At 41.4% G+C, this 26253-nt stretch overlaps 2 protein-coding genes across 5 annotated transcripts in view; one reads left to right on the top strand and one right to left on the bottom strand.

Annotated features, from left to right (window-relative positions):
- Positions 1 to 2186, top strand: part of gipc3 (GIPC PDZ domain containing family, member 3) — a 36266-nt gene extending 34080 nt beyond the window's left edge. For both annotated transcript variants that reach the window (XM_014149793.2, XM_014149792.2), the window contains exon 6: positions 316 to 2186. In XM_014149793.2, the coding sequence (XP_014005268.1) occupies positions 316 to 467 (152 nt within the window). In that variant the 3' untranslated portion in view covers positions 468 to 2186. The remainder of the gene's footprint in view (positions 1 to 315) is intronic.
- A 6559-nt stretch (positions 2187 to 8745) lies between these two features.
- LOC106574152 (thromboxane A2 receptor) lies at positions 8746 to 19929 on the bottom strand. 3 transcript variants are annotated; one of them, XM_014149796.2, is made up of 4 exons: positions 19671 to 19929; positions 14277 to 15153; positions 10420 to 10553; positions 8746 to 9508 (listed from the first exon to the last, which is right to left on the bottom strand). In XM_014149796.2, exons 2-4 carry the CDS (start codon positions 15150 to 15152, stop codon positions 9334 to 9336), a joined length of 1185 nt encoding a protein of 394 aa, XP_014005271.1. In that variant the 5' UTR covers position 15153; positions 19671 to 19929; the 3' UTR covers positions 8746 to 9333. The 3 variants fall into 3 exon arrangements, with proteins under 3 accessions (XP_014005271.1, XP_014005270.1, XP_014005272.1); XM_014149795.2 differs by lacking the exon at positions 10420 to 10553 and having other exon boundaries at positions 19671 to 19925; XM_014149797.2 differs by lacking the exons at positions 8746 to 9508; positions 10420 to 10553 and adding an exon at positions 12452 to 13380 and having other exon boundaries at positions 19671 to 19928.
- Positions 19930 to 26253: the final 6324 nt, after the last annotated feature.

Genomic DNA, 26253 nt, shown 5'->3' with positions numbered 1-26253 from the left:
CAGTTGTACGGAAGATAGTGGCTAGCGAGCGACGTAGACAGAATGCTATTGGCAACTGACATAATAACATGCCATGAAACATCAACAAATCCAAGGAAAAGCACTGTGTAAGATCAATCAACATAGTTAGGCCTATATATCGAACCTTGATTTCAGGCTTTCTCATGTTCGTTCAGAAATAGACTAATTTAAATAGATGAGTGAATAAGACTTGAAAGTGAAGCAACACAAGACTAGGCCTATATCTAATAACTGTGTGAAACCAAAAAGAGATGAATTACTATTTAACATTCATGTGGGAACACTCTCTTGCAGCGACCACCATTGTGGAGGCCGGCAAAGACAAGATGAACCCAGATGACTTTGCTGAGGCTATGGACTCAGTGCTGGGGGACTTTGCCTTCCCAGATGTCTTCTTGTTTGATGTGTGGGGTGCCATTGGAGATGTGAAGGATGACAGAATGTAGAGGTGTCAGTCAGTTATTACTGTTTTCATGTCTTTCAAACATTTCTATTTTACAATTGTCCTCTCAATGGCCGTATTAGATGGTTAACGCAGGCCTACTCAGCCATTCTTCCCCAAACTATTTTCTATGTATTTCTATTACTTTGGTATGAAACAAGTTCCTCCCGAATACGTTAAGTTTTGAATGACATTGCATAAGTGGGTTACGTAATCTTTGCAGTGGGCATTGTGTTGATTGTGTTCTTGGATACTGCTCAGGGCTCACCATACTAGAGGGAAATATCCCCGTTATGTCATTAATGTGTACAAAACCCAATCGCTGTTGTCCACGGGCACATGCATGTGAAATACTGTATATTTATACAGACAATAGAGGAAGTTATCGCCCATCCATCTCTGAAACCAGGAAGTGAGTTAAGAGCTTGTTTGTTCCAGATACAGAGGGACCAGGATAAGAAAAATGATCAAAGAGTTGACCCTTGGGCGGCACCATTAGTGTGGCGTTTCATATTCCACCACCATGGTTGAGAAACCACCATGGCGGCCATTTTGACATTTTGAATCAAAGCACTCCCCATACATTAGTTATGCAATAGTGAGCTGATTGATTTAGCCTTCTTAACAAAGGAGGCTGGAGTGTTAAATTGGGTATTTGGCCAAGACATCAAGGTGCATACTTATACAATATGTATTTACATCGTCATTTCAAATACCCAGAGTGATGAAAGAGTTCAGTATAATGCCTCATTTTGAGAACAGCACCCCCATTACACAGTATCCCCACCAGTGTTGTCATTAATTTCATCCAAATGGATGAGTGCCCTGTACAGACTCATCCAGCAATCGGTAACTTAGAAGTCAGTAGAGTGATCTTCTTGACATCTGAGAAAGAACAGAGGTCAAGTGTACCTTTTTTTCAGTAATGACCCTTGGAAAGATCTCTAAAATTGATACTGATATGCTAGAATTCCCTAAAGTTGTTCTACGGCCATACCAAGCATTACAACATCCTCTTATAGGAAATACAACCCATAAGTTTCCTACGGTGAAGCAACTTGAGTCAACATATTTCGAATACAAAGGCTACTCTGACTCACAACCAGGAAATTAGTTGTGCAGACCTTAGAATACAAGCATTTCGCTACATTCGCAATAACATCTGCAAACCATGTGTATGTGACCAATAAAATGTGATTTATGATTTGATTTGAAATGGGAAAAACAACATGATTTCAAGATGAATGGTGAAGAAAGTTGGAAAAATACGTTTGAAACTTCCTGTTTAATTGCAGAGTATTTTTCCATTATTCTATCTTGTTTGCCTGAAAAAGGAAGTCTTCATATTCTTTGTATGTTAGCTATCATGTGCTCACATGTTTTGTTCTCAAAGGCTTTTCATTTCAAGTATTGATAATGCAGGATTTTCTTCATCAAATACAACTTTTATATTATGATTCAGTGTTGTTTTAGAAACAGAATGTAAATAAGAGTTATTTGAATTGTCAAATATGTGTGAAAAGTTCAGAAATAAATACGTTTTGAATCATAAATGTATAAAAACAAATGACATGTAATCATGACTTGACCAGAACATCAGCATAATGTTGTGTGGTAGACTTTATGTCTGATGTGTATTGATATATCACTTTATGGAGACCTGAAAATATAAGGCATATTTCATGTGTGTTGTTACAATTAGTAATAAAAATGTTATAACTCATTCTCAAGTTCAAATGTTCTTGTGTGCTTCCTAGAGCAACTACAGTATCAATAACAGTTTATACTATTTAAAAAAAAAATATATTATTCTTAGGAAGTACCTTTGCCCAAAAACACAAATTTAAAAGTCAAATTTAGTCAAACTTCAAGTAAAAAATAATAGATCAGTGCGGTGTTTGAATCAAAGGGTAATACAAACAAACCATAAAACAGAGCTCACTTTTAGTTGAACCTTTCAGGTTTTATTTCCCCTGGGAGAAAATACATTCCAACTTCCACCGACTGTATACATTTTACATCTGCATTGCACATGCTCAGACACTACACCTGTGTCATCATGGCATACATCAAACCCCACACAGCCAGATATTACATTGTTTCATCGGTTATCCTTCAAAAGAAGAAGAAGAAGAGACATTATACACATACATAGTGATCTAACATGCAACATGACATGTATTCTTCCTCGCCATCATTTCACAATAACACTGTCTTTAACACTTTTCCTAGCTTTGGGTTGACTTTGAAACTTGATTACTTGAATTTGTAACACTGTTTAAAAAGGAAGAGTATACCGGTGTACATGCGTATGGCTAACGTATTGATGAATTCATGTCTATATCATCAGGGACCATCTCTCCTCATCTTTCATAGGAAGTGTATACGTAAAACTACATAGTAACACCTCTTCTTTGGCCCATCCATGCGTCACTGGTATAAAAGTCAACCATAGTTGAACATGAGGACAGAACAGAGGGTCATAGGATTCATAAAGCAGATGGAGATAGGGCAGTCAGCCAACCAACCAGCGGAGGCCAGATACCTCAACAGAGCCGATGACAGTTGTCCTTTTGGTTATCTTTGGTGATGAATACTGTGGGTGATTAATGTCAGGTGAAGCAGCTGCATAGCAACAGGAGAAAGTTAGTACACACGCATGCATACACTTAACCACAGTGATACACCCATACGTTCACATAGTCACGTACATTCACACACACACCATGACCTGGTGGTCTTTGGCATGGAATCTGACAAGGAAGTGCATTCTTCAATACAAACTCTGGTGTAGGAAGGGACTTCATTTATCCATTTTTATGTGTGACTGATGAGCACAGCGATACGTCACCCAGTCTAAATCTAAGCCAGATGCTGCTGTCAGCCTCTACATTTCTTTGGTCTCTACTAAACAATGCTGAATACCACCACACAATATCACCCCACTGGCAACACCATGTGCTTAGGGCACAGGAATAACCAGCTCTCAGCTCCAATGCCATCCCACTGGGCACACCGTGCCATTTCAACTTGGACATTTTTGTTAATATTTGGTTGAGACGTTGATCAATGAGATTTCAGCCTTTACTCAACCCACTCTAAAAGACAGCCAGAAGTTTGTTGAATTCCCAATGTGTTTTCACTATGCTTTCAACCATCTAAAAGCACAGCCAAATTCCAATGGAAAAACAATGTCTGATTTCTGGTTTAGTTGTCATATAAATGTATTATCACAGCACTTTGAACCATTTAAAAGCACATCAAAGTTCAAATGGGAATACAATGTCAGATATTTTATATTTATACAACAACTTCAATGTGTTATCAATGTGCTTTATCTAATAGCACAACCAAATGACCTGGATTGTTGTTGAGATTACATTAAAAGAGCATGGTGCAAGAGATCAATGCTGTTTGAGATTCTGCGCAGATTATTATAGCAATTGGGAAGATCTCCACAGACCTGCGATCTTTGAATGCTATGTCGAACATGCACGCTTTCTATGATTACAGATGCGTCTTAATCCACCGCATATGCCTCTGTCGGACTTCCGCATCTGTGTTGGAAAGTGGCCGAGCTACAGCTGTGTTTGTCAGAAAATCGGTCTTCTCACAGAAATGTCTGTAGCGGCCGAACAGTTTGGCCTAGAAACTAAAGTGCAGCTGTAATTACTGCCAAAGGTGCTTCTACAAAGTATTATACAACGGGTGGGTCTAGTCCTGAATGCTGATTGGTTAAAACCGCATTCCAGCCGGTGTCTATTCCACAAATTGCCACCAGCTAAATCTATGACATAATAATGCCTATTTACTTTGTTCCATCTGACTGCGCATTCTACTGTCTCATCAGCCCAGCCAAGCAAATTATGAACTTGATCTCCACTATAAAAATAATCTAGATATTATCTAATATTTCTTTTAGACTAACATTTAGTTTTCAACAGCGGAGATTTGTACAAACCTTACTGTCTCTCTCCGACATTTGCAACATTGTTTCAATATTCAAATTCGATCTCCAGCTGTCCCATAGTAATGAACATGTCATGAGTCGGGACGAGACAGAAAGGCAGGCAGCGTTTCTCAGCCAGTCTAAATCATAATTCAGATGGCATAACTTTTATGGATACAAAAAAAAATCTATTTAAAAAATGTAAAATAAAACACAGCTCATTTGCAGTCTTTCCAGCTTCAGTTTGAAGTGATTGTGTTACTGTAGCTGTGTTGTTGGCTAGCTCCTCTGAACAACAGTGTTCTGACGAGCGAGCACATTTTCTATGCCAGGCGAAATCTCGCCTCACCAGCTTATTGTTATGTACTGTATCCAAATAAATGTCACTAGAAAACAGCTTAAACAAATGCAAATGCAGCTACTTTGCTGTTATTCTGGCTGAACTTTTTGACATAACTGTAAGTTAGCCATAGTTGGCTAGCTAGCGAGCAAGGGATAAGAACGTTGCCAGCCAGTATGCCAATGGAACATTTTAGAACAAATGACTGGGTCATGTCCATAGACTGGGTCATGTCCATAGATACAGAAAAAAAAGACTGAATGACTGGGTCGCGTCCATAGATACAGAACGAAAAGCCTGAATGACTGGGTCGCGTCCATAGATACAGAACAAAAAGACTGAATGACTGGGTCGCGTCCATAGATACAGAACAAAAAGACTGAACGACTGGGTCGCGCGTCTCTAGCAACCCAAGATTTGTATCAGGACTATATCTTGTGGAAGGAAGAAATAGTATGAATAAATTAATCAAAATAACGTTTTTAATGAACATATGTCAATCATTATTTGAATATGTTGGTAACCTGTTGTATAAAAGTGATAATGCCCTTGAAGCCGGTGTTTGTCTTCTTGGGCCTAACAACACCTGTGCCAAGATATCCTCCAAACACTGGCTTCTCGGGCATATCACTTAATTGACTCAGAGGTGTGAATACTTATGTAAATGAGATATTTCTGTATTTAAATTTCTATCAAATGTAAAACTATATAGTTTAGCTGGTGCAGCTAATGACGATGCTGTGATACTGGTGGTAGAGCTGATGTCCGAGCTAGATGACGCATCCACCCGATTTCCTCAGACCTGCCACCTTTGAATGCAACCTTGAACATGCACGCTTTCTATCATTGCATCAGAAGACATTTATAGTTATAGTAGGGTAACCTTAAAATGTGGCCATGGATGTGTTACTCATTTTAAGGTTGAATAAATACTGTTATGTTAGTTTGTAAGATAGCCTTAACTTCAGGCTGTTTACCGTGATACAAAAGTATTATTGAATTGTGTTTGGTTTACAACACAACCAAATATCAACATTTAAAGGATATCTAATGCTTGGTAAGTTTCATCTGAGCCTCTGGCTTAATCCTTGTCTTTAATTTACATTTTTGGTTAAGTTGTCGACAAGTTAATAGGCTATTTACTGTATTGCAAAATTGTAATTTAATTGTGTTTGGTTGTCAACGCAACCAAATATTAACATTTGAAGTAGTTTTATCTTTTGTTCCATTGACTTAGTCTGGCTTTAATTCCAGTTTGTCTACAAATTAATAATTGATATGTTCAATTCATATCTCCATCTCAACCAAGAATCAATTGTATAGAATGGGGACTAAATCAAATCAAACGTTATTTAAAGTGCATTTAAAGTTTGATTTAATTTAGTCCTATTCTTTAAGTTAGATTTTTGGTTGAGATGGACACGTGAATCCATCATATCAATAATTTATTTGTAGACAAACTGGAATTAAAGCCAGATTAAGCCAGTGGCACAGATGGAACTCTACAAGCAGAAGATCTCTTTCAAATGTTGATATTTACTTGCATTGACAGTCAAACCCAATTCAATACTCAGTTTGTCTACAAAATGAATTATTGATATGTTGGATTCACGTCTCCATCTCAAACAAAAATCTAACTTAAAGAATATGACTAAATGTAATCTAATAAACTTTAAATGCACTTTAAATAAATAGACATGGAGACAACATATTAACGTCTTCATCGCAACCAACAATCTAACTTAAAGAATAGGACTAAATTAAATCAAATCAAACTTTAAACGCACATTAAATAAACTTTGATTTAAATTTAGTCCATATTCTTTAACTTCAATTTTTGGTTGAGATGGAGACATGAATCCAACATATTAATAATTACCTTGAAGAGTCAATTTGAAATGAACCAAAGCTTGAAACCCTAGGCCTATATGTATTGTCTATTTAAGCAATACAGCCCGAGGGCTATTCTTACACAGAACGCAACGTGTGCCCGGATACAGCTCTAAGCCGTGGTATATTGGCCATGGTATATTGGCCATATATCACAAACCCCTGAGGTGCCTTATTGCTACTATAAACTGGTTGCCAATGTAATTAAAGCAGTAAAAATAAATATTTTGTCATAACCGTGGTATATGGTCTGATATACCACGGCTGTCAATCAATCAGCATTCAGGGCTCGAACCACCCAGTTTCTATATTTTTTTTTACCATGGTTGAATTGAAATAATAGCTGTTGATGACTTTGCAAATGCTATATAGGCCTAAATAGTATAATTGATGATGCATGACTTATAAAGTATGGATACATTTAATTTGCGCTGTTAAACCTTCCCTTTGGAATTACTTTGATAGCAACAGGGGATATACACTGCTCAAAAAAATAAAGGGAACACTTAAACAACACAATGTAACTCCAAGTCTTTCACACTTCTGTGAAATCAAACTGTCCACTTAGGAAGCAACACTGATTGACAATAAATTTCACATGCTGTTGTGCAAATGGAATAGACAACAGGTGGAAATTATAGGCAATTAGCAAGACACCCCCAATAAAGGAGTGGTTCTGCAGGTGGGGACCACAGCCCACTTCTCAGTTCCTATGCTTCCTGGCTGATGTTTTGGTCACTTTTGAATGCTGGCGGTGCTTTCACTCTAGCGGTAGCATGAGACGGAGTCTACAACCCACACAAGTGGCTCAGGTAGTGCAGCTCATCCAGGATGGCACATCAATGCGAGCTGTGGCAAGAAGGTTTGCTGTGTCTGTCAGCGTAGTGTCCAGAGCATGGAGGCGCTACCAGGAGACAGGCCAGTACATCAGGAGACGTGGAGGAGGCCGTAGGAGGGCAACAACCCAGCAGCAGGACCGCTACCTCCGCCTTTGTGCAAGGAGGAGCAGGAGAAGCACTGCCAGAGCCCTGCAAAATGACCTCCAGCAGGCCACAAATGTGCATGTGTCTGCTCAAACGGTCAGAAACAGACTCCATGAGGGTGGTATGAGGGCCCGACGTCCACAGGTGGGGGGTTGTGCTTACAGCCCAACACCGTGCAGGACATTTGGCATTTGCCAGAGAACACCAAGATTGGCAAATTCGCCACTGGCGCCCTGTGCTCTTCACAGATGAAAGCAGGTTCACACTGAGCACGTGACAGACGTGACAGAGTCTGGAGACGCCGTGGAGAACGTTCTGCTGCCTGCAACATCCTCCAGCATGACCGGTTTGGCGGTGGGTCAGTCATGGTGTGGGGTGGCATTTCTTTGGGGGGCCGCACAGCCCTCCATGTGCTCGCCAGAGGTAGCCTGACTGCCATTAGGTACCGAGATGAGATCCTCAGACCCCTTGTGAGACCATATGCTGGTGCGGTTGGCCCTGGGTTCCTCCTAATGCAAGACAATGCTAGACCTCATGTGGCTGGAGGGTGTCAGCAGTTCCTGCAAGAGGAAGGCATTGATGCTATGGACTGGCCCGCCCGTTCCCCCGACCTGAATCCAATTAAGCACATCTGGGACATCATGTCTCGCTCCATCCACCAACGCCACGTTGCACCACAGACTGTCCAGGAGCATGCCCAGGCGCCACCTCATCAGGAGCATGCCCAGGCGTTGTAGGGAGGTCATACAGGCACGTGGAGGCCACACACACTACTGAGCCTCATTTTGACTTGTTTTAAGGACATTACATCAAAGTTGGATCAGCCTGTAGTGTGGTTTTCCACTTTAATTTTGAGTGTGACTCCAAATCCAGACCTCCATGGGTTGATAAATTGGATTTCCATTGATTATTTTTGTGTGATTTCGTTGTCAGCACATTCAACTATGTAAAGAAAAAAGTATTTAATAAGATTATTTCTTTCATTCAGACCTAGGCTGTGTTGTTTAAGTGTTCCCTTTATTTTTTTGAGCAGTATATTTAGTTATTAAGAGATCTCTCAATAATCATTCTCACAATAGCACATTGGTAGTAGTCAGTGACATAGTACATAACAACTAAGTAGGGCTGAGCTTGGTTGAAACCCTGGATGGGAAACCAAATTTATAGTTGTAGATAGATCAACTCTCCAGTAGGAGGTGCTGCTCAGCCTGTTGTTTTTTTTCTTCTTCTGATAGTGGATATAACGTTGAAGTTCTGCCATTGTTTCAAAGATACAAATTTAACATATTTCATACAAGGTTTGTCTATGTTGAAAATTGGTTACAATGACGACATAACCTTGTGGTTGAAAAAAACATTTTACGTTTTTTTCAATTCCAATGTATTTTCCACATAGATTCCACGTCACAATACGTTGATTCAACCTGTTTGTGCCCAGTGAAATGCCACAGCCGTATCCACGTTCAGTCTCTTTTTAGAACTGTTTAGACAGCACCTAAAAACCATATAAATAAAAATGTCACTGACGAGGATGAGTACCAATGCACAACAACAGGAAACAGTCAAGGCGATGAAGGTGGAGCTTTCACGTTAAATGACTGGGTTTCGACTGACTCGTGCCTTTCGCCACCCCCCAGGACGTCACCGCCCAGGGAAGACCGGGTGAACCGGCGGATGGTGCCGACGAAGGAGGCCGGGTACAGGGTCCTTATGGAGCCCCGGGACCAGTCCCAGCTGGGGTAGAGGCGCTTAAGGACGGCGCGGCGAAACAGGATGTACACCCAGGGGTCCAGGATCTGGTTCCAGGTGGCGAAACGGATGAAGAGCAGCAGGTAGCTGACCTGAACTGGGCTCTCTGACAACACAGTCTGCGCAATAAACACCTGTGAAATGTAGGGGGAGGGAGGGAGATGGAGAGACAAAGAAAATTAGAAGAATAGGGAGGGAAATGGAGAGACAGAAAGAAAATGAGAAGAATAGGGAGGGAAATGGAGAGACAGAAAGAAAATGAGAAGAATAGGGAGGGAAATGGAGAGAATAACAGTTAGAGAGAGAGAGGGGAAGTGAGAGGGAGAACGATTTGTCATCAGTAGTTTGAACACGAGTGCAGCAGTTTGGGCCTTCTCTCACACATTCATACACACACTCACACACACAAATAAGCATTACTCCTCAGAAATGACATATGCGCTTGTGTTTAGCAAATAATTAGCCTTTTCCAGATGCATCTAAAAAATGCTAACAGTCCCTTTTAGTGTCTCTGGATTGCAGCTGGCAGACAGTGAGTTGCTGTGGTCAAACACACACACATGAATCATTAACAACGGAACACACACGCATGCATCATTAACAACGGAACACACACGCATAGAGTACGCAGATACACAACGACCACATGGCCAAAGCGTTGCTTATGATTTCGATTGATCATCATTTTTATACGTTTTTTTTAGATACCGCCATCGTTGGTCCATTGGGGGGGGTGCACTGGAAAAAGCGAGATTGCAAGTGAATGGCTTGATATGGAATAGAACAGAAACGAATATCCCTCGAATGTCCTTTGGACTGAGCATGCTCCAGTTGGGGGTTATGAATAATGTAGTTCAAAAGCTGTTAAGGAGAAGTGAAGTGGCTAAGATGGCTGTCCAAAGCAGATGAGTCCATAGTTGTGGCACGAATGATACATTAATCTGGATGGTCTGGCTATGGATGAGGTCCGGAGGAGCCACAGCCCAAAGCAATGTGCAGTGAGTAAAGATAGGGGGCACTATAAACATTAGCTGTTTTTACTCGCCTTAGTCTGGACTCCTGACATAGGATGTATACCCAGGGGTCACATAGCTGATTGAAGGTGGCCATCCGCAGGCTGTGTAACATGAAGACAGGCTCTACGGGTTTGCCGTACACAGCACCTTTCAGACTATATATCTGTACAGGACAGTCAGGAGGTTAGACTGGATAAAGGGCTCCAGAAGTGCTGAAGAACATACGATAGTGGGGCGGCAGGTAGCCTAGTGGTTAGAGTGGTTAGTGGTTAGAGGACTAGTAACCAAAAGGTTGCAAGATCGAATCCCTGCACTGACAAGGTAAAAATCTGTTGTTCTGCCCCTGAACAAGGCAGTTAACCCACTGTTCATAGGCTGTCGTTGTAAATAAGAATTTGTTCTTAACTGACTTGCCTTGTAAAATAAAGTGTTACCCTACCATTATTTCCACCTCACTACCTAACACTTTCCCTTCCTTCCTAAAATAATTAGGCTTCAATTTTTAAATGAAAATGTTGGTTAAAAAAGGCCTTCGATATTGATTTGGTGGCGCTTAAAAAATAATCTAGCGGAAACACTGACGGAAACACTGACAAACACAAACACTGACAGTCAACACTTTATTTTGATGGTAGGTACTGTGTAGATAGATGCTCAACTGTATTCAAAATAAAGTGTTACAGAACACACAAAGAGCAGTGGAATAGTAGCACTTCATACACCCACATTGTGAGGCTGTGATGGGAGTTGATGTGGTTTTTGGCCTCCCATCTACCTAAGCCATAATGTTGATTACAAAGAGCCTTGAATGGCTACGGTCCAGAAGTATTACAGCACTTTGAGGTCAGCTAATTTAGTCTGCATTGCTTAGGAGAAATGAGGCATTTAGAGACTGGTAGCTTAGACCAGACTAAGCCCCATTTCTTTGAGAGTGAGAAATAACGAGATGTGTATACAGCGCATTCGGAAAGTATTCAGATCCCTTGACTTTTTCCACATTTTGTTACGTTACAGCCAGCCCCCCCCCTCCATCAATCTACACACAATACCCCATAATGACAAAGCAAAAACAGGTTTACATTTTTTTTTTCAAATGTATAAAAAATATGACATTAACATAAGTATTCAGACCCTTTACTCAGTACTTTGTTGAAGCACTATTGGCAGCGATTGCAGCCTCGAATCTCCTTGGGTATGACACTACAAGCTTGGCACACCTGTATTTGGGGAGTTCTTCCCTCTACAGATCCTCTCAAGCTCTGTCAGGTTGGATGGGGAGCGTCGCTCCCCAGCTATTTTTAGGTCTCTCCAGAGATATTCAATCGGGTTCAAGTCAGGGCTCTGGCTGGGCCACTCAAGGACATTCAGAGACTTGTCCTGAAGCCACTCCTGCATTGTCTTGGCTGTGTGCTTAGGGTCATTGTCCTGTTGGAAGGTGAACCTTCGCCCCAGTATGAGATCCTGAGTGCTCTGAAGCAGGTTTTCATCAAGGATCAGCATCATGATGTTTTTCAGTAGCTGGGACTGGGAGACTAGTCAGGATCGAGGGAAAGATTAACGATCCTGACTAGTCTCCCAGTCCCTGACGCGGAAAAACATTCCAAAGCATGCCACAACATAGGGATGGTGCCAGGTTTCCTCCAGACGTGACGCTTGGCATTCAGGGCAAAGAGTTCAATCTTGGTTTCATCAGACCAGAGAATCTTGTTTCTCATGGTCTGAGAGTCTTTAGGTGCCTTTGGCAAACCCCAAGTGGGCTGTCATGTGCCTTTTCCTGAGGAGTGGCTTCTGTCTGGTCACTCTACCATAAAGGCCTTATTGGTGGAATGCTGCAGAGAACTGTATACTTTTTACATTTTATTTTTTACCTTTATTTAACTAGGCAAGTCAGTTAAGAACAAATTGTTATTTTCAATGACAGCCTAGGAACAGTGGGTTAACTGCCTTGTTCAGGGGCAGAACGACAGGTTTTTACCTTGTCAGCTCTGGGATTCAATCTTGCAACTTTTTGGTTACTGGCCCAACGCTCTAACCACTAGGCTACCTGCCGTCCCAGGTAGCCTAATAAGGTATTTCTGTTTTTTATTTTTAATACATTTGCAAACATTTCTTAAAACCTGTTTTCACTTTGTCATTATTGGGTATTGTGTGTAGATTGATGAGGGGAAAAAATGATTTAATCAATTTTAGAATAAGACGTAACGTAACAAAGGAAAGGCTCTGAATACTTTCTGAATGCCCTGTACATTACATGTCTGAGACAGTTTGTTTATGTAATATAACATTTATGTATTTGTTAGTACTTTTATCAACTGAACTCATTCACTGTGCGATTGAAAACTTTGTATCAGTTTTGAATTGAATCGATTGAACACAAAGAGACAGAGGGACAGAGGCAGATCTAGGAAAGAGACTCTGGCCCGGATATCCCCGTATGTCTGCAGCCGGAGATGGCCCTCTCTTACAGGCCTTATCTCCAGCCAGCATACAGCCCCACTCCCTAATACAGGGGCCAGTTCCTCTTCCTGAACTTGACCTTAGCTGTAAGCAATGCACATTGCTTACAAAGACGCCCCACAGTTTATGCTGTTCAGCCAGTTATTCAGCCTTATTTTACCAGGTAAGTTGACTGAGAACATATTATTGCAACAACCTAGGTAAGAGTTACAGGGGGAGAAGAGGGGATAAAACCACCAATTGGAAGCTGGGGATGATTAGGTGGCCATGATGGTCAGGTTGGTAATGTAGCCAAGACACTGGGTTTAACACCCCCTACTCTTACGATAAGCGCCATGGGATCTTTAGTGACCACGGAGAGTCAGGACAACCGTTTAACATCCCATTCCGAAAGACGGCACCTTACGCAGGACAATGTCCCCTTCGCTGCCCTGGGGCATTGGGATCTCCATAGACCAGAGGGCCCCCTTCTGGACCTCCAACAGCATTTCCAGCAGCAGCTGTTCTTCAATCCAGGGACCAACCTTGCTTAGCTTTAGAGGCAAGTCAGCAGTGGTACCGGAAAGTTAGCCAAAGAGAGTTCAGTTAGCGGAGGGTCGAGAGAGCAACCTCAATTATCAGAGCTTTTTGTGTGCACATATTGATACACATGTATTGGTGCCTGTATCAAGTGGGAGTTGATCATTATCTCTTGACTTAATTTGCCATACAAATGCAGTACGTATACAGTATGCAGCAGTGATGGTCTATTGCATTATATATGTTAGTTAAGTCAGTTAAGATCAAATTCTTATTTACAATGACGGCTTTCCTTAAAGGCAAAAGGCTGGAATTAAAAATAAAAATAAATTAAATAAAAATATAGGACAAAATACACATCACGATAAGAGAGACAACACAACACTACATAAAGAGAGAACTAAGACAACAACACAGCATGGTAGCAACACAACATGGCAGCAACACAACATGGTAGCAGCACAAAACAGGGTACAAACATTATTGGCTGACAGCCGTGGTATATCAGACCATATACCACGGGTATGAAAAAACATGTATTTTTACTGCTCTAATTACTTTGGTAACCAGTCTACAATAGCAATAAGGCACCTCGGGGGTTGGTGATATATGGCCAATATACCACGGCTAAGGAATGTGTGCAGGCACTTCACATTGCGTCGTGCATAAGAACAGCCCTTAGCCGTGGTAAATTGGCCATATACCACACCCCCTTGGGCCTTGTTGCTTAAATATGTTACAAAGAACAAATGTGATAATTTCTTACACATCAATACTGAATGATGACTATAATGATGTGTTTGAGTGGATATTGTGTCCTCCTGACATGTACCGTACGTGCTTGGTATAGTGTGTATATGTGTGTGTATGTATGTATGCGTGCACGTTTTGATAGGCTGCCACTACTCACCAGCAGGGGGCACCAGCAGACGGTAGCGATCATCATGATCCAGATGAGCTGCACCATCATCTCCACCTCGTAGTCGCGGCGACGCTGCGTGCTGTCCTGGCCACAGCACACCTTGACCAGGGTCACCACGCTCACAGTGTTGAGCAGGAAAGACACGGCTATGGACAGCAGCCCCACCAGAGAGAAGAGCAGACAGAAGACCATGTCGCTAGCCTTAGAGCTAATGTTGAAGAAGCACCAGGAGCCTGGTATCTGCATATGGTAGCTCCCCACACCCACCAGGGGCAGTAGTGAGATGCACCCCGCCACCGCCCACACCATCAGCACTATGCACACGGCCCGCGACTTGGGCATGCTGGTCGAGCGGGCGAACGGCCGGTTGATGCCCACGAAGCGCTCCACAGCCATGGTGGCGCCCAGCAGCAGCGGGCACAGGCCGTAGAAGACCATGGACATGCCCATGTAGTTGCAGAAGTGGCAGTGCGGGTCCAGGCGGCGCCAGTTGAACTGGGTGAAGTGGAAGGAGATCACGATAATGCCGGTGACCAGGAGGCCCATGAAGTCGGTGACCACCAGGCCGCCGAGGAAGACGAGAAAGGAGGAGCGCGAGCGGCTGTGCATGCGCTGGAAGGACTTGAGGAGGACCACAAAAGCGATGAGGTTGAAGGTGAGGCCCAGAGGGCTGAACACAGTGGAGAAGTAGACGGAAGCAATGGAGTGGGTGAAGTTGAAGGGGGGATTGTTGATGGAGAAGCACGGTGGAGTCGTCTCGTTGGAGAGGTTCATGGTGGCGGTTGCAGGAAGTTCGGCTATTCCCAACACTTCAGAAGAGGAGGAACTAGTCCATTTCAGATTTCCGTTGTCTTTATTCTTCATCCTGACAAATGGGACAGAACTCTGCATTAGTAACAGAATAACAGATTTAGCTCAGTAACAGATTTAGCTCACAGGACAGAATAATAAACTTCCATTCAGCAGAGACTATATATGATATGATATGTTGTGGCAGGAATGTTTATTCGTTGACAGAACTGGAATGCTTACACTCGACTGACCTCGAAAACTACATACAGCTTTCAAAAATGTTCACAGAACCAACTGAAAACTTTTGTCTGCCATACTGTCATTGTCTACATAGCCTTTTGGAACCAGTCGGATTGCTACGTTTACAATTCTATTGAACACAGCGATAAGGCCGGTTCCACCAGAGACTTTGACCCCATAGAGACTTTGACCCCATGAATTCCAAATTGTGGGAGACAGTAAAAAAACACAACTGTAGTAGCCCATCTCTTGGCAGGAAATGCAGTTACATCAACATTACGCCAACGTTAATATAATGTTGTCCTTAACAGAGGTCAGAGGTCAGCTTACTAGTCATTCACTTCTGCCATCAAACTAAATGGAGATCACATAGCCCACCGGTAAAATTAGAGACTATCATGGGGACATGACAAGAGAGGATAAACAGGAAACAGATTCTCCAAATGCCATCCTACTATGCTTTCACTGAGGAACTTGTGCTAACTGCATTGAAGGTATGAACCCAAATCACTGAGTCCAGAAAATCATATGCTCTCATTTCAATAAAATAAAATAATCAAAGAAGTTCACCAAGCTTAGTAGATAGTTGGGGTTGCTAAGATGAAGTTGCTAAAGATGTAGTTACTAAGATGTAGTTGCTAAAGATGTAGTTGCTAAAGATGTAGTTGCTAAGATGTAGTTGCTAAGATGTAGTTGCTAAGATGTAGTTGCTAAGATGTAGTTGCTAAATATGTAGTTGCTAAATATGTAGTTGCTAAGGATGTAGTTGCTAAGATTTGGAAAGTATTCAGACCCCTTCACTTTTTCCTAATTTTGTTACGTTACAGCCTTATTCTAAAATTGATTAAAAAAATATTTTCCTCATCAATCTACACACAAAACCCATAATGACAAGGCGAAAACAGGTTTTTAGAAATGTTTGCTAATTTATAAAAATGAAAATACAGAGAGATCCTTAATGAATACCTGCTCCAGAGAGCTCAGGACCACAGACTGGGCGAAGGTTCAACTTCCAACAGGACAACGGCCCGAAGCACACAGCCAATACAATGCGGGAGTGGCTTCGGGACAAGTCTCTGAATGTCTTTGAGTGGCCCAGCCAGAGCCCGGACTTGAACCCGATTGAACATCTCTGGAGAGATCTGAAAATAGCTGGGCAGCAACGCTCCCCATCCAACCTGACAGAGCTTGAGAGGATCTGCAGAGAAGAATGAGAGAAACTCCCCAAATACACGTATGCCAAGTTTGTAGCGTCATACCCAAGAAGACTTGAGGGTGTAATCGCTGCCAAAGGTGCTTCAACAAAGTACTGAGTAAAGGGTCTGAATACTAAAAACCTGTTTTTGCTTTGTCATTATGGGGTAGTGTGTGTAGACTGATGAGGAAAAAATATATTTAATCAATGTTTGAATAAGGCTGTAACGTAACAAAATGTGGAAAAAGGGGTCTGAATACGAATGCACTGTAGTTACTGATTTTGTGTTTACTGTTTGAGACCTTTCTATCCCCAGCTATGGCTAGACAGTCAGTCTTTCTGGGACCAGACTGGGAATAGTTATCTGGTCAAATTTCACCTGTGTTCCTTGGAGGAATGGCATTATGTTGTTGCAATCAGGCTCCAGATTTCCCCGTCTCCCTGCGTGTTTTGACTGCAGAATCACGAGTAATTACACTGAAGCAATCAGCCAATATCCTAATTTCTATACTCATTCAATTTTGTTTTCCAACTAATGAGAGTGGATTACCACTGGATAAATGCACTGAAATCAAGAGAAAATAAAAATCTACAAATAAAAAACAAGCTGGTGTTGATCCTTAGACTTTTTGCTTAAATACACCTGCAATCTCAAACTATCCATATTACAGTTGAAATAGCCTACGTGCTCCAGGGTGGCTCTATTGGTAGGACCATGGTGATAGCAATTCCCACAGGGATCCCGTCTACAAAAACATTTATGCATTTACTGTACTGTAAGTCATTTTGGATCAAAGCTTCTAAAAAAAATGACATATTATCATGATATCAAATGGATATGTTCATGTTGCTGAACACGATACCTAAACATGGAACCAATGCTGGGAACTGAAGGCAAAGGCCAGAAGTAAGTTCACCTTAAGTACCGTAGCTTATATGTCAATTCATTCAGAGAATTTCGTGATCATGTCCCGAGTGTGGTGGAGACAGTTGGTTGAAATTCTTCCAGAGATTCTGATTGTCCCATCAAGTCGATCTCCTTTGACACTAGCAAATCACCACAGAACGCGGGGCGTTCCCAACGCATATTTTTGGTGCCCATGATAGAAAGCGCATGCAGTGCTGAATTAGATGAATGGCAGGCCGAAAACACTGTGGGAAACAGCACAACTCATTAGATTAGGGGAGACCGAGGCTGTGTGGCACTTTTCACACATTTTTTGAGACTTTTGTCAACAATTATTAGAAAGAACAAGGTCTTGGGTTGAAATGGGTTCCCTTTTATTATTAAAACACTGTCAATTAACAGTAATTAACAAATTACTGTAGCCTACAGTCTTAGAAATAGCCGGGCTATTGATTTTGACTGAACAATATTCAACAGCTTGTACTTTGTAAGTATAACGTTTTGTATATAACCATCCCCAACTGAGCATAAAGGCTAGTTCATTTCCATATTGCTTGACCTCGCAACTGTTGGCTCAGGTATAGCTGGTACAACGCTAACTAACACTACCTATAATATCTTACAACTCTACAATATCATACAATGCTACAATATCATTGTTACGTTCACCAACACCAATTGATGTGCCCTACGTGCTAACGAGCTATACGTGCTAAAGTCCAACCTCAAAACACTGTAACATCATACAACTCTACAATATCATAAAACTCAACAGTTTTACAGAATGGGCAGCCAGATAACTGAATCCTTTTCAAGAGCAACAAGTGTGCTGTGTTCACACAATATGTGAATTTAGATTTTCGTTTTATTTAGGTGATTTAGAACTTTCAAAATGTTTCAGTGAGACCAGATTACTAATGTATAGTTTTTGAAGTCTGGCTGTGGTCAATGAATTTACTGTAGCCTAACCAGTTTTAAATAGCCTATAGGGCCTAAATGTATCGTTTGCACGTAGCCTGTTCTACCCTTATTGTTTTATGCTAAGCTTGGGATTGCTTGATATGTCTCACAAAGTGAGACATTAATTTAAAAAAACAATTCCATCATGAGGCCATAAAAACAGCAATAAGCAAATAAAACAAATCTATAGTACAGTCAAATAAAAAAAGACATGATAAATGGTGTAAGAAACTGCTTACAATACAGTGTAATGTAGGCATGCAAAACACAAACTATTTTCTACACTCAAATAAGCTGTAGGGGAGCAACTCCTGGTAGGGAAGCATGGGGTAAATTGAGCCAAAGGGGTAAGTTGAGCCTTCCTTGTTTCTAGGAAACCATACAAAAAATATATTTTGGGACAAATATTTAGGAAGAGGTCATAATTTCATGGAGTCTGTAGGAAGAAACCACATGGAATAAGTGGTAAGTAAAATTAAAATAATAAAAAATGATTTTCACCAAGTCAAATTATTTTGTTTTAGAAGCATCATGAAACCTCTATCTAAACCAAAGTAGATCATTTAAAGATTGTTTTATACATCAGTTGGGGTCTCTATCAGCTCCAATATGAGGTCATAAACCTAGCATGAAAGTGCATTCCTGTAGCTGTGTGGGCTAATATAGTCAAAATGTTTGCTTTGGAGTAAGTTGAGCCAATGGTTGAGCCAATGGCAAGTTGAGCAAATTGATACAAGGGATTATTGGTGGGATATGAGGTAACAACAGGGCATGGAGTATGTTAAAAGTGTTTAAATAAGTGTTGTAAAGATGTAAAAATATGCTTAAAATGATTAAAATACAAAACAAAGTGATTGTGAATGTGTTTAATTGTGTTTGGGAAATAAAGATAGACATGGTTTTAAAAAGGTAGTGATTAAATATCATTAGTACAGGCATTTGTAGGTGGCTTAATTTACCCTGTACTGCGGCTCAATTTACCCCATACAAAAACAAGCTATGTTTTCAGAACTGTAATGTTTACATGAATTCTGATTATTTCCAGGGATACACAACATCCTGAAATGTATGCAGATATCTTTGTTTGAATGAATTCTATTTTTCCCTTGAAGGAGTAATACTGAATGTGAAAAAAAGGCTCAGCTTACCCCACTCTTCCTTATCCTCCTTGAATATGTTAGAGGCATATCAACCTTGTAAATAGTGACTATCTGGACATTATAGAAATATAAAAGCCTAGAATGAACCTATCTATTTTAGAGAAGATAATTAGTAACATGTAGCCTACCTTTTTACGGCAGTCACTCTGTCACTCAAACATCAGGGCGAAGCGTCTTCAGCCTGCTACTGTGCGCGCGCCTCGGTTGTGGTCCGTTTAGTAGACTCTAGTCCACCGTGTCCACACGAGACTATCTTTATGACGTTGTAACAGCTGTAGGCTTACGGCAATGGACCTCACGAGTGACATCGGTATATGAAAATATACATAATTGATATAACCCAATGCAAAAATCGTCTGAACTCCCCATCTGCAGCAGTTAAAACGTTTATTTTTTTCGTCCCTGGAAGAAAATTGATTGACAGTGGGGAGCATTCCAAATGCAAATGTTGCTAATCAGCAAAATTCTATAATAGGCAACGAGAGAATGCAACATCGTTGATTGAATCATTGAAACTTCTTGTAGATAAAAAAAAGTGTGAATATAATGATCATAATATGTTTACAGCTTTGAAATGTGACTTTCAGAAAAAAAGGGATTAGGGGTAGTTGCTACATCGATTTTTTGCTTATACAGTTATAATATGTACCCATTGATTCTTGAAGAATTTAACTTATACATGTTTCATGAGCTTAGTTCAACTGTTGTACCCCATCAGAACACAAAATATAAGCTTGTTTTAATCCAACGTTTGTAAAAAAAAAAAAAGTAAATGTAAACAAACATTGTATAGCCTTAAAACATGGTTAAATCTATAATGTTGTTATGATGGATGGCCAATCCTTGCATCCAAAGCTCTGCCTATGAATTTGAGAGTGGTTACATTTCTCCAGACCTTATCCCTCAGCTAGTTATTGAACCAGGGGTGGAAACTGTTGATTACTGCTTTAAGTGTTGTAGCCCATCTGAACCAAAAATATGAACTTGTTTATTCCAATGTTTGTAAACAAAGTCTAAACAAACACTGTATAGCCTTAAAACATGGGTAAAACTATAATGTTGATATGGCTGCTCAGTCAATGCATTCATAGTTCTGTCTTTGAATTTGAGAGTGGTTGCATTTCTCCATCGTTTTTACAGGAAAAGTGACAGGGATTTTTTTATTTTATTGTTTCAATTGCTGATTGCCCCTTTAAGTATTAGTGCTTTTGGCATAACATGTATGTTTTCTAAATCATTTCCTATTAGACAAGCTCCATTAGAGGCCCCACAAGTCCAATCAACTTTATACACAGGTCAATGATGACTATGTACATTACAATATCCTAAATGTGAAATATTTATGAGGGTGTAAACAAACAGACAATTATGGTTATTAATAATCTCAGCAGTAGCCTATTTCACTGGTCAATGAGGGAGGCCCATTAGTCTGAAGGAAACACAGAGCCTATACAACCAAACCATGTAGACAACCTTATGTCACTAATATGAGACATTTTAACGCCGGCAGTTACATCAATGCTCAACTTAAGTAGCATTTAGCTGCAACAGTGTACAGCACTGCTGCTCCAGTCCAGGAACAAGAGGATGTACCCAAGGCAACATTGAATCTGTACACCATCTATGAGTAGTGACTGAGTGAATTAAAACAGTCTCTCGTGATAAGAGGAGGGCGACGCCTTCGAAGGAGACAGGGATGGCCTGAGGTACCAGACACTGCCAGATGATTAATGGGCAGATTAACTATTGGCTTTCCAGTTGAAGTGTTACAGCTGAAAGCTATTTCAAAGGCCATTATGTATCCACTGTACTGTACTGTACTTCCGTAGTCTTCCTTTGAAGATCACATTGAACTGCCATTTTGAAAGGAGGCCATCCTTTTGGGTCAAACAACTTCCCAATATAGGCTACCACTATTTGAAAAAAAGGGTTCAAAAAGGGGTTCTTCGGCTGACCCATTTATGGGTCCAGGTAAAACTATTTTGTGTTCCATGTAGTAACATGTGAAAAGGGTCCTACAGTCTGGCTTTCCTAAATCACATCCAGATAATGTCCTCTTAAACAGGCATTATGCGATTTAGGCGCTACACCTGATATCTTCAAAGGGAGATACTCCTGCTGTCAGGCTCTATCGTCTTATCCTGTAAAGATGAACAGATGCCTTCATCAATGTTTTCTGCCTGCCTGCTTCTAACAGACCCTGACTACATGCAGCTGAACGTTGTCACATTATATGCATATTATTGACCTGCTGCATACTTTAGATAAGAGTAATAAGCTTTACAGCAAGAAAACTAGACACTTGTACAACCATAATGTCTGTAGATGGACTGTATGATGTTACAATATATTTTATTTTTTATTTAACCTTTATTTAAACAGGGAGATCCCATTGAGACTAAGGCTTATTTTACAAGGGTGCCCTTACATGTACACAATCATACAGATTCACAACATTTATATTGGTCTAACATGTTGGTCTCACCAGGGTTAAATCTCCCTTGTACAGAGTGAGCACAGCACCCATCTTTTATCACATAAAGGATTTCCTGTTCCCACAATAGGAATGTACAATGTACAAAATGTTCTAGTGCATTACAGTGTAATTTGTCATTTACAATTCCACTTTAGATTACTCAAAGTGGTTCCAGTGGTTCTAGATTAATTTTTATTTTAGTGCATGATTTTTAATTAATTTTTTTAACCTTTATTTAACTAGGCAAGTCAGTTAAGAACAAATTCTTATTTTCAATGACGGCCTAGGAACAGTGGGTTAATGTCACGGTTGTCGTAGGAATGAGTGGACCAAAGTGTAGCGTGTGTGTCGTTCCACATTTTATTTTCATTGTGAAACTATGCAATACATTAATAAACTGAATGACAAAACAACAAACCGTGACGCAGATGTGAAACATACACTACTCAAAGATAATCTCCCACAAACCCAGGTGGAACAAACACCAACTTAAATATGACCTCCAATTAGAGACAACGATGACCAGCTGCCTCTAATTGGAGATCATCTCAAACAAAGCCCAACATAGAAATACAAAAACTGGAACAACCCAACATAGAAATACAAAACTACAACATAACAACATAGAAAAACTAAACTAGAAAAAGCCCCGTCACGCCCTGACCTACTCTACCATAGAAAATAACAGCTTACCATGGTCAGGATGTGACAGTTAACTGCCTTGTTCAGGGGCAGACCGACAGATTTTTACCTTGTCAGCTCGGGGATTCGATCTTGCAACCTTTCGATAACATTTTGGTGAACCAATCCGAAAGTGGGATTGTAGTGAATTCTCAGTGGTGCTGCTCCTCTGTTATCGCACTCCACCCCATCCCCTGCCCCGATGGTGCCAGAGAGACTGGGGTGGGGATCATAAACTGGCTCCCCAAAATCCCAGTGACCTCTGTGACCTCTGTGACCTGGCCATTAGGCAGGATTAGGCAGCTGCCTAGTACGGCAGATTGACCAGGGAGGCATTTTCCGAGCTAAACTGGCCAAAATGCTCATCCAACGACACGTAACACCTCAAATAATACTACCCAAAAACAATCACAATTTCTCTCACCCAGTGGCATATGGGCTTTTTAGGTGAGTGCCGATGCCGCCCCGTGATATGCAGTGCCCACTTTGTCAAAGTGTCATAGGCGTCGTAAGGATTGGACCAAAACGCAGCGGGTAAAGTGCTCATCTTCTTTCTTTATTAAAGAAAACACTTAAACAAAATAAACTGACGACGAAAACAGTCCAGTAAGGTGCACAGACTATACTGGAAACAACCACCCACAAATCACAAGTGAAAACAAACCCAACTAAATATGACCTCCAATTAGAGCCAACGACAACCAGCTGCCTCTAATTGGAGGTCATTGCCAAAAACCCAACATAGAAATAGAAAATATAGAACATAAACCAAAAACACAAAACAAACACCCCCTGCCACGCCCTGACCAAACTACAATGACAAATAACCCCTTTTACTGGTCAGGACGTGACAGTACACCCCCAAAGGTGCAGACCCCGAATGCACCTCAAAAACAAAACAAAAACACAAAAACAAACCCAAACTTAAAGGGAGGGAAGGGAGGGTGGCCACCGTCAACAACGGTCCCTGTGCTACACCCCCCTTCCCAATCCTCCCACTACGGAGGTGGCTCTGGCTCTGGGCGTAGCTCCCGTTCAGAAGAATCCGGGCTGAGGAGCGTCGCTGGAGACTCCCGGCTGAGGAGCGTCGCTGGAGACTCCGGGCTGGGGAGCGTCGCTGGAGGCCGAGGGCTGAGGAGCGTCGCTGGAGGCCGAGGGCTGAGGAGCGTCGCAGGGGGCTCCAGACTGGAGAGCGTCGCTGGAGGCTGCAGACTGGAGAGCGTCGCTGAAGGCTGCAGACTGGAGAGCGTTGCTGGAGGCCGAGTGCTCACAGCAGGCACTGGCTGTACCGGGTTATGGAGGCGCACTGGAGGGTGAGTGCGCGGAGCAGGAACAGGACGTACTGGACTGGGCAGGCGCACTGGAAGCCTGATGTGTGGGGCTGGCTTTGGAGGCGCCAGACTAGTGACACGCACCTCAGGGCTAGTGCGAGGAGCAGGAACAGGACGTACTGGACTGGGCAGGCGCACTAGAGGCCTGATGCGTGGGGCTGGTTTTGGAGGTGCCAGCCTAGTAACACGCACCTCAGGGCTAGTGCGAGGAGCAGGAACAGGGTAAACTGGACCGAGGAGATGCACTGGTGGCCAGATGTGCTGCGCCGGCGCACTTCTCCCTGGCTGTCGGCTAACTCTCGCCTGGCAACGCTGCTCGTGAGATGAAGCCCACTGGCCGGCAGTGGGAGAAGATGGAATGAGATGGATTTTGCAAATTCCCAAAACTAAACTCAGTTATGAACAGGGTGGACTATGTTTTGTAGACTCTACCCTTTGCAAAAGTTTTTAAAAATCACATTGTTTAGAAGGAGTGCAAAGGCGAATTGAGTTATTGCACATGCACACTTTACAGAGTAGGCGTTCTCTAACGGAAATATGCAGATGCATGCTAGAACGCGCCAATAGGATCTCGCTAGCTCGTGCTTGGCTCTGCCCACCTACTTGCTAGCTCTGCCCATTATGACTCATTTGTTCCCATTGCAAACGGCAGGCTGTGGTCTCTCTTGGTTTAGCTAAACTAGTAAATCTGTTAGTTTGGTTACCAAGGGAACTACGGTACCTATCTAGTAAACATGCTAGCTACTTCAGTGGATGTTAAACACATTTACCAGCAAATTAGCACATTTCTAGAGACAAATGTGTTAAATTATAGCCGTGGTATAACGCGGGGTAATCAACTCAGGACTAAAAGCGTTCTCTGGGAAATAATGCAACTCTACGTCGTGCATTATTTTCCATAGAACACATAGACCCTCGTTAATTATCCCTTTATACCTGCAACCCGTAATATGACTATGTAATGTAGTTTATGAATATCAATATTAAGCATATCAACATTTACATTATCTGACTCCATAAAGAGGACTAAGCAATGTGCAAGAGGACTATTTTTGAATTACAGGAATAGACTATCAAGAAAGATCTGAGAATTGTCTATCATAGGCAAATATTTTTTACAACATTGTAAAATGAATGATTCCATTAAACAAGGCAAATACAAGGCATTAAAAGGCATGAATAATCTAGACATGATCAGAGAGGGAGAGATAGACAAATAAACCATGGCCTAAGGGAATGCACACACAGAATGTTGATCTGCCGTTCATTCGCAGTTCGCCGTTCGTTTGGTGCGGTGTGTATTTGGGAGTGGGCGTCTGACTGACGACATTTTTGGCAATGTACATGTAGAATCGGTTTGCAAATAGGATCAATGCATTCTAGCACCTCCTACATTCCATCTCACTTCATATCAGGTTTCATTTCTGTTTGACTTCTGTATGACTTCTGGCCCGTTACTAAATATGGATCAAATTTGTTAAAATGACTAAATTACATTTACAGAATTTGAAAGCTACAGCAAGGCATTGGTGAGATAAATTAAGAAAAGAAATGATAGTGTTTCCACATAGCAGCTACAAAGCTAACGCTAGCTAGCTAGCTTTTTTTTCCATTGAAATAGCATGGCTGATTGTTTGCTTTGTGTATATTTGCTGTGTAGTTGGTTGGCTTTGCTAGGTAGAAAGCTGAGATCTCTTCTCAAGTTGGCTATAGCTAGCTTGCTAGTAATGTTTTGAGGAGAACAGGCTAGCTCTCTGTAGAATCTAGACAGAAGAGGATGGGGAAGAAGATCAGATGTGCAGCTGCTTCTATCTGGCTGTTGCAGTGCCCAGATGAGGTGAGAGCAAACTGCTAGTTACAAACTGCTAGTTACAAACTGCTAGTTACAAACTGCTAGTTACAAACGGCTAGTTACAAACGGCTAGTTATAGTCAGAGATATAAAAAGGTAAAATCTCTCAGATTATATCTTGATTAGTTCGATTTCAATTTCCATCAATTGTTACAGCCACAACATCATGATCAAATTGTCATGCATCTGCAGACCAGAGAGGAGGAAGACAGCCTATAGAACAAGAACAACTAGTTAGTTATATCAGATAGATATTTTCGGGAAAAGAAGGGATAGAGAAAGCTAGTAGTAGTAGTAACATTATTATTTGAAACATGGCATAAATCTGTGTCTCTATTATATTCCACATTATGTTTTAATCTATTTGTATTT

Source organism: Salmo salar, chromosome ssa16, assembly GCF_905237065.1.
Source record: "Salmo salar chromosome ssa16, Ssal_v3.1, whole genome shotgun sequence".
Taxonomy (NCBI): domain Eukaryota; kingdom Metazoa; phylum Chordata; class Actinopteri; order Salmoniformes; family Salmonidae; genus Salmo; species Salmo salar.
The sequence above is the reverse complement of the archived record's forward strand: the minus strand, read 5'-3'. Positions and strand labels throughout refer to the sequence as shown.

What these genes read in the sequence shown, in the direction of transcription:
- LOC106574152 (XM_014149795.2), bottom strand. Translation starts at nt 15,152, where the DNA reads ATGAAGAATAAAGACAACGGAAATCTGAAATGGACTAGTTCCTCCTCT. An exon ending in TCTGCTGGTGCCCCCTGCTG is followed by an intron (nt 9,509 to 14,276) that starts GTGAGTAGTGGC and finishes TACATTTCACAG; the next exon opens with GTGTTTATTGCGCAGACTGT.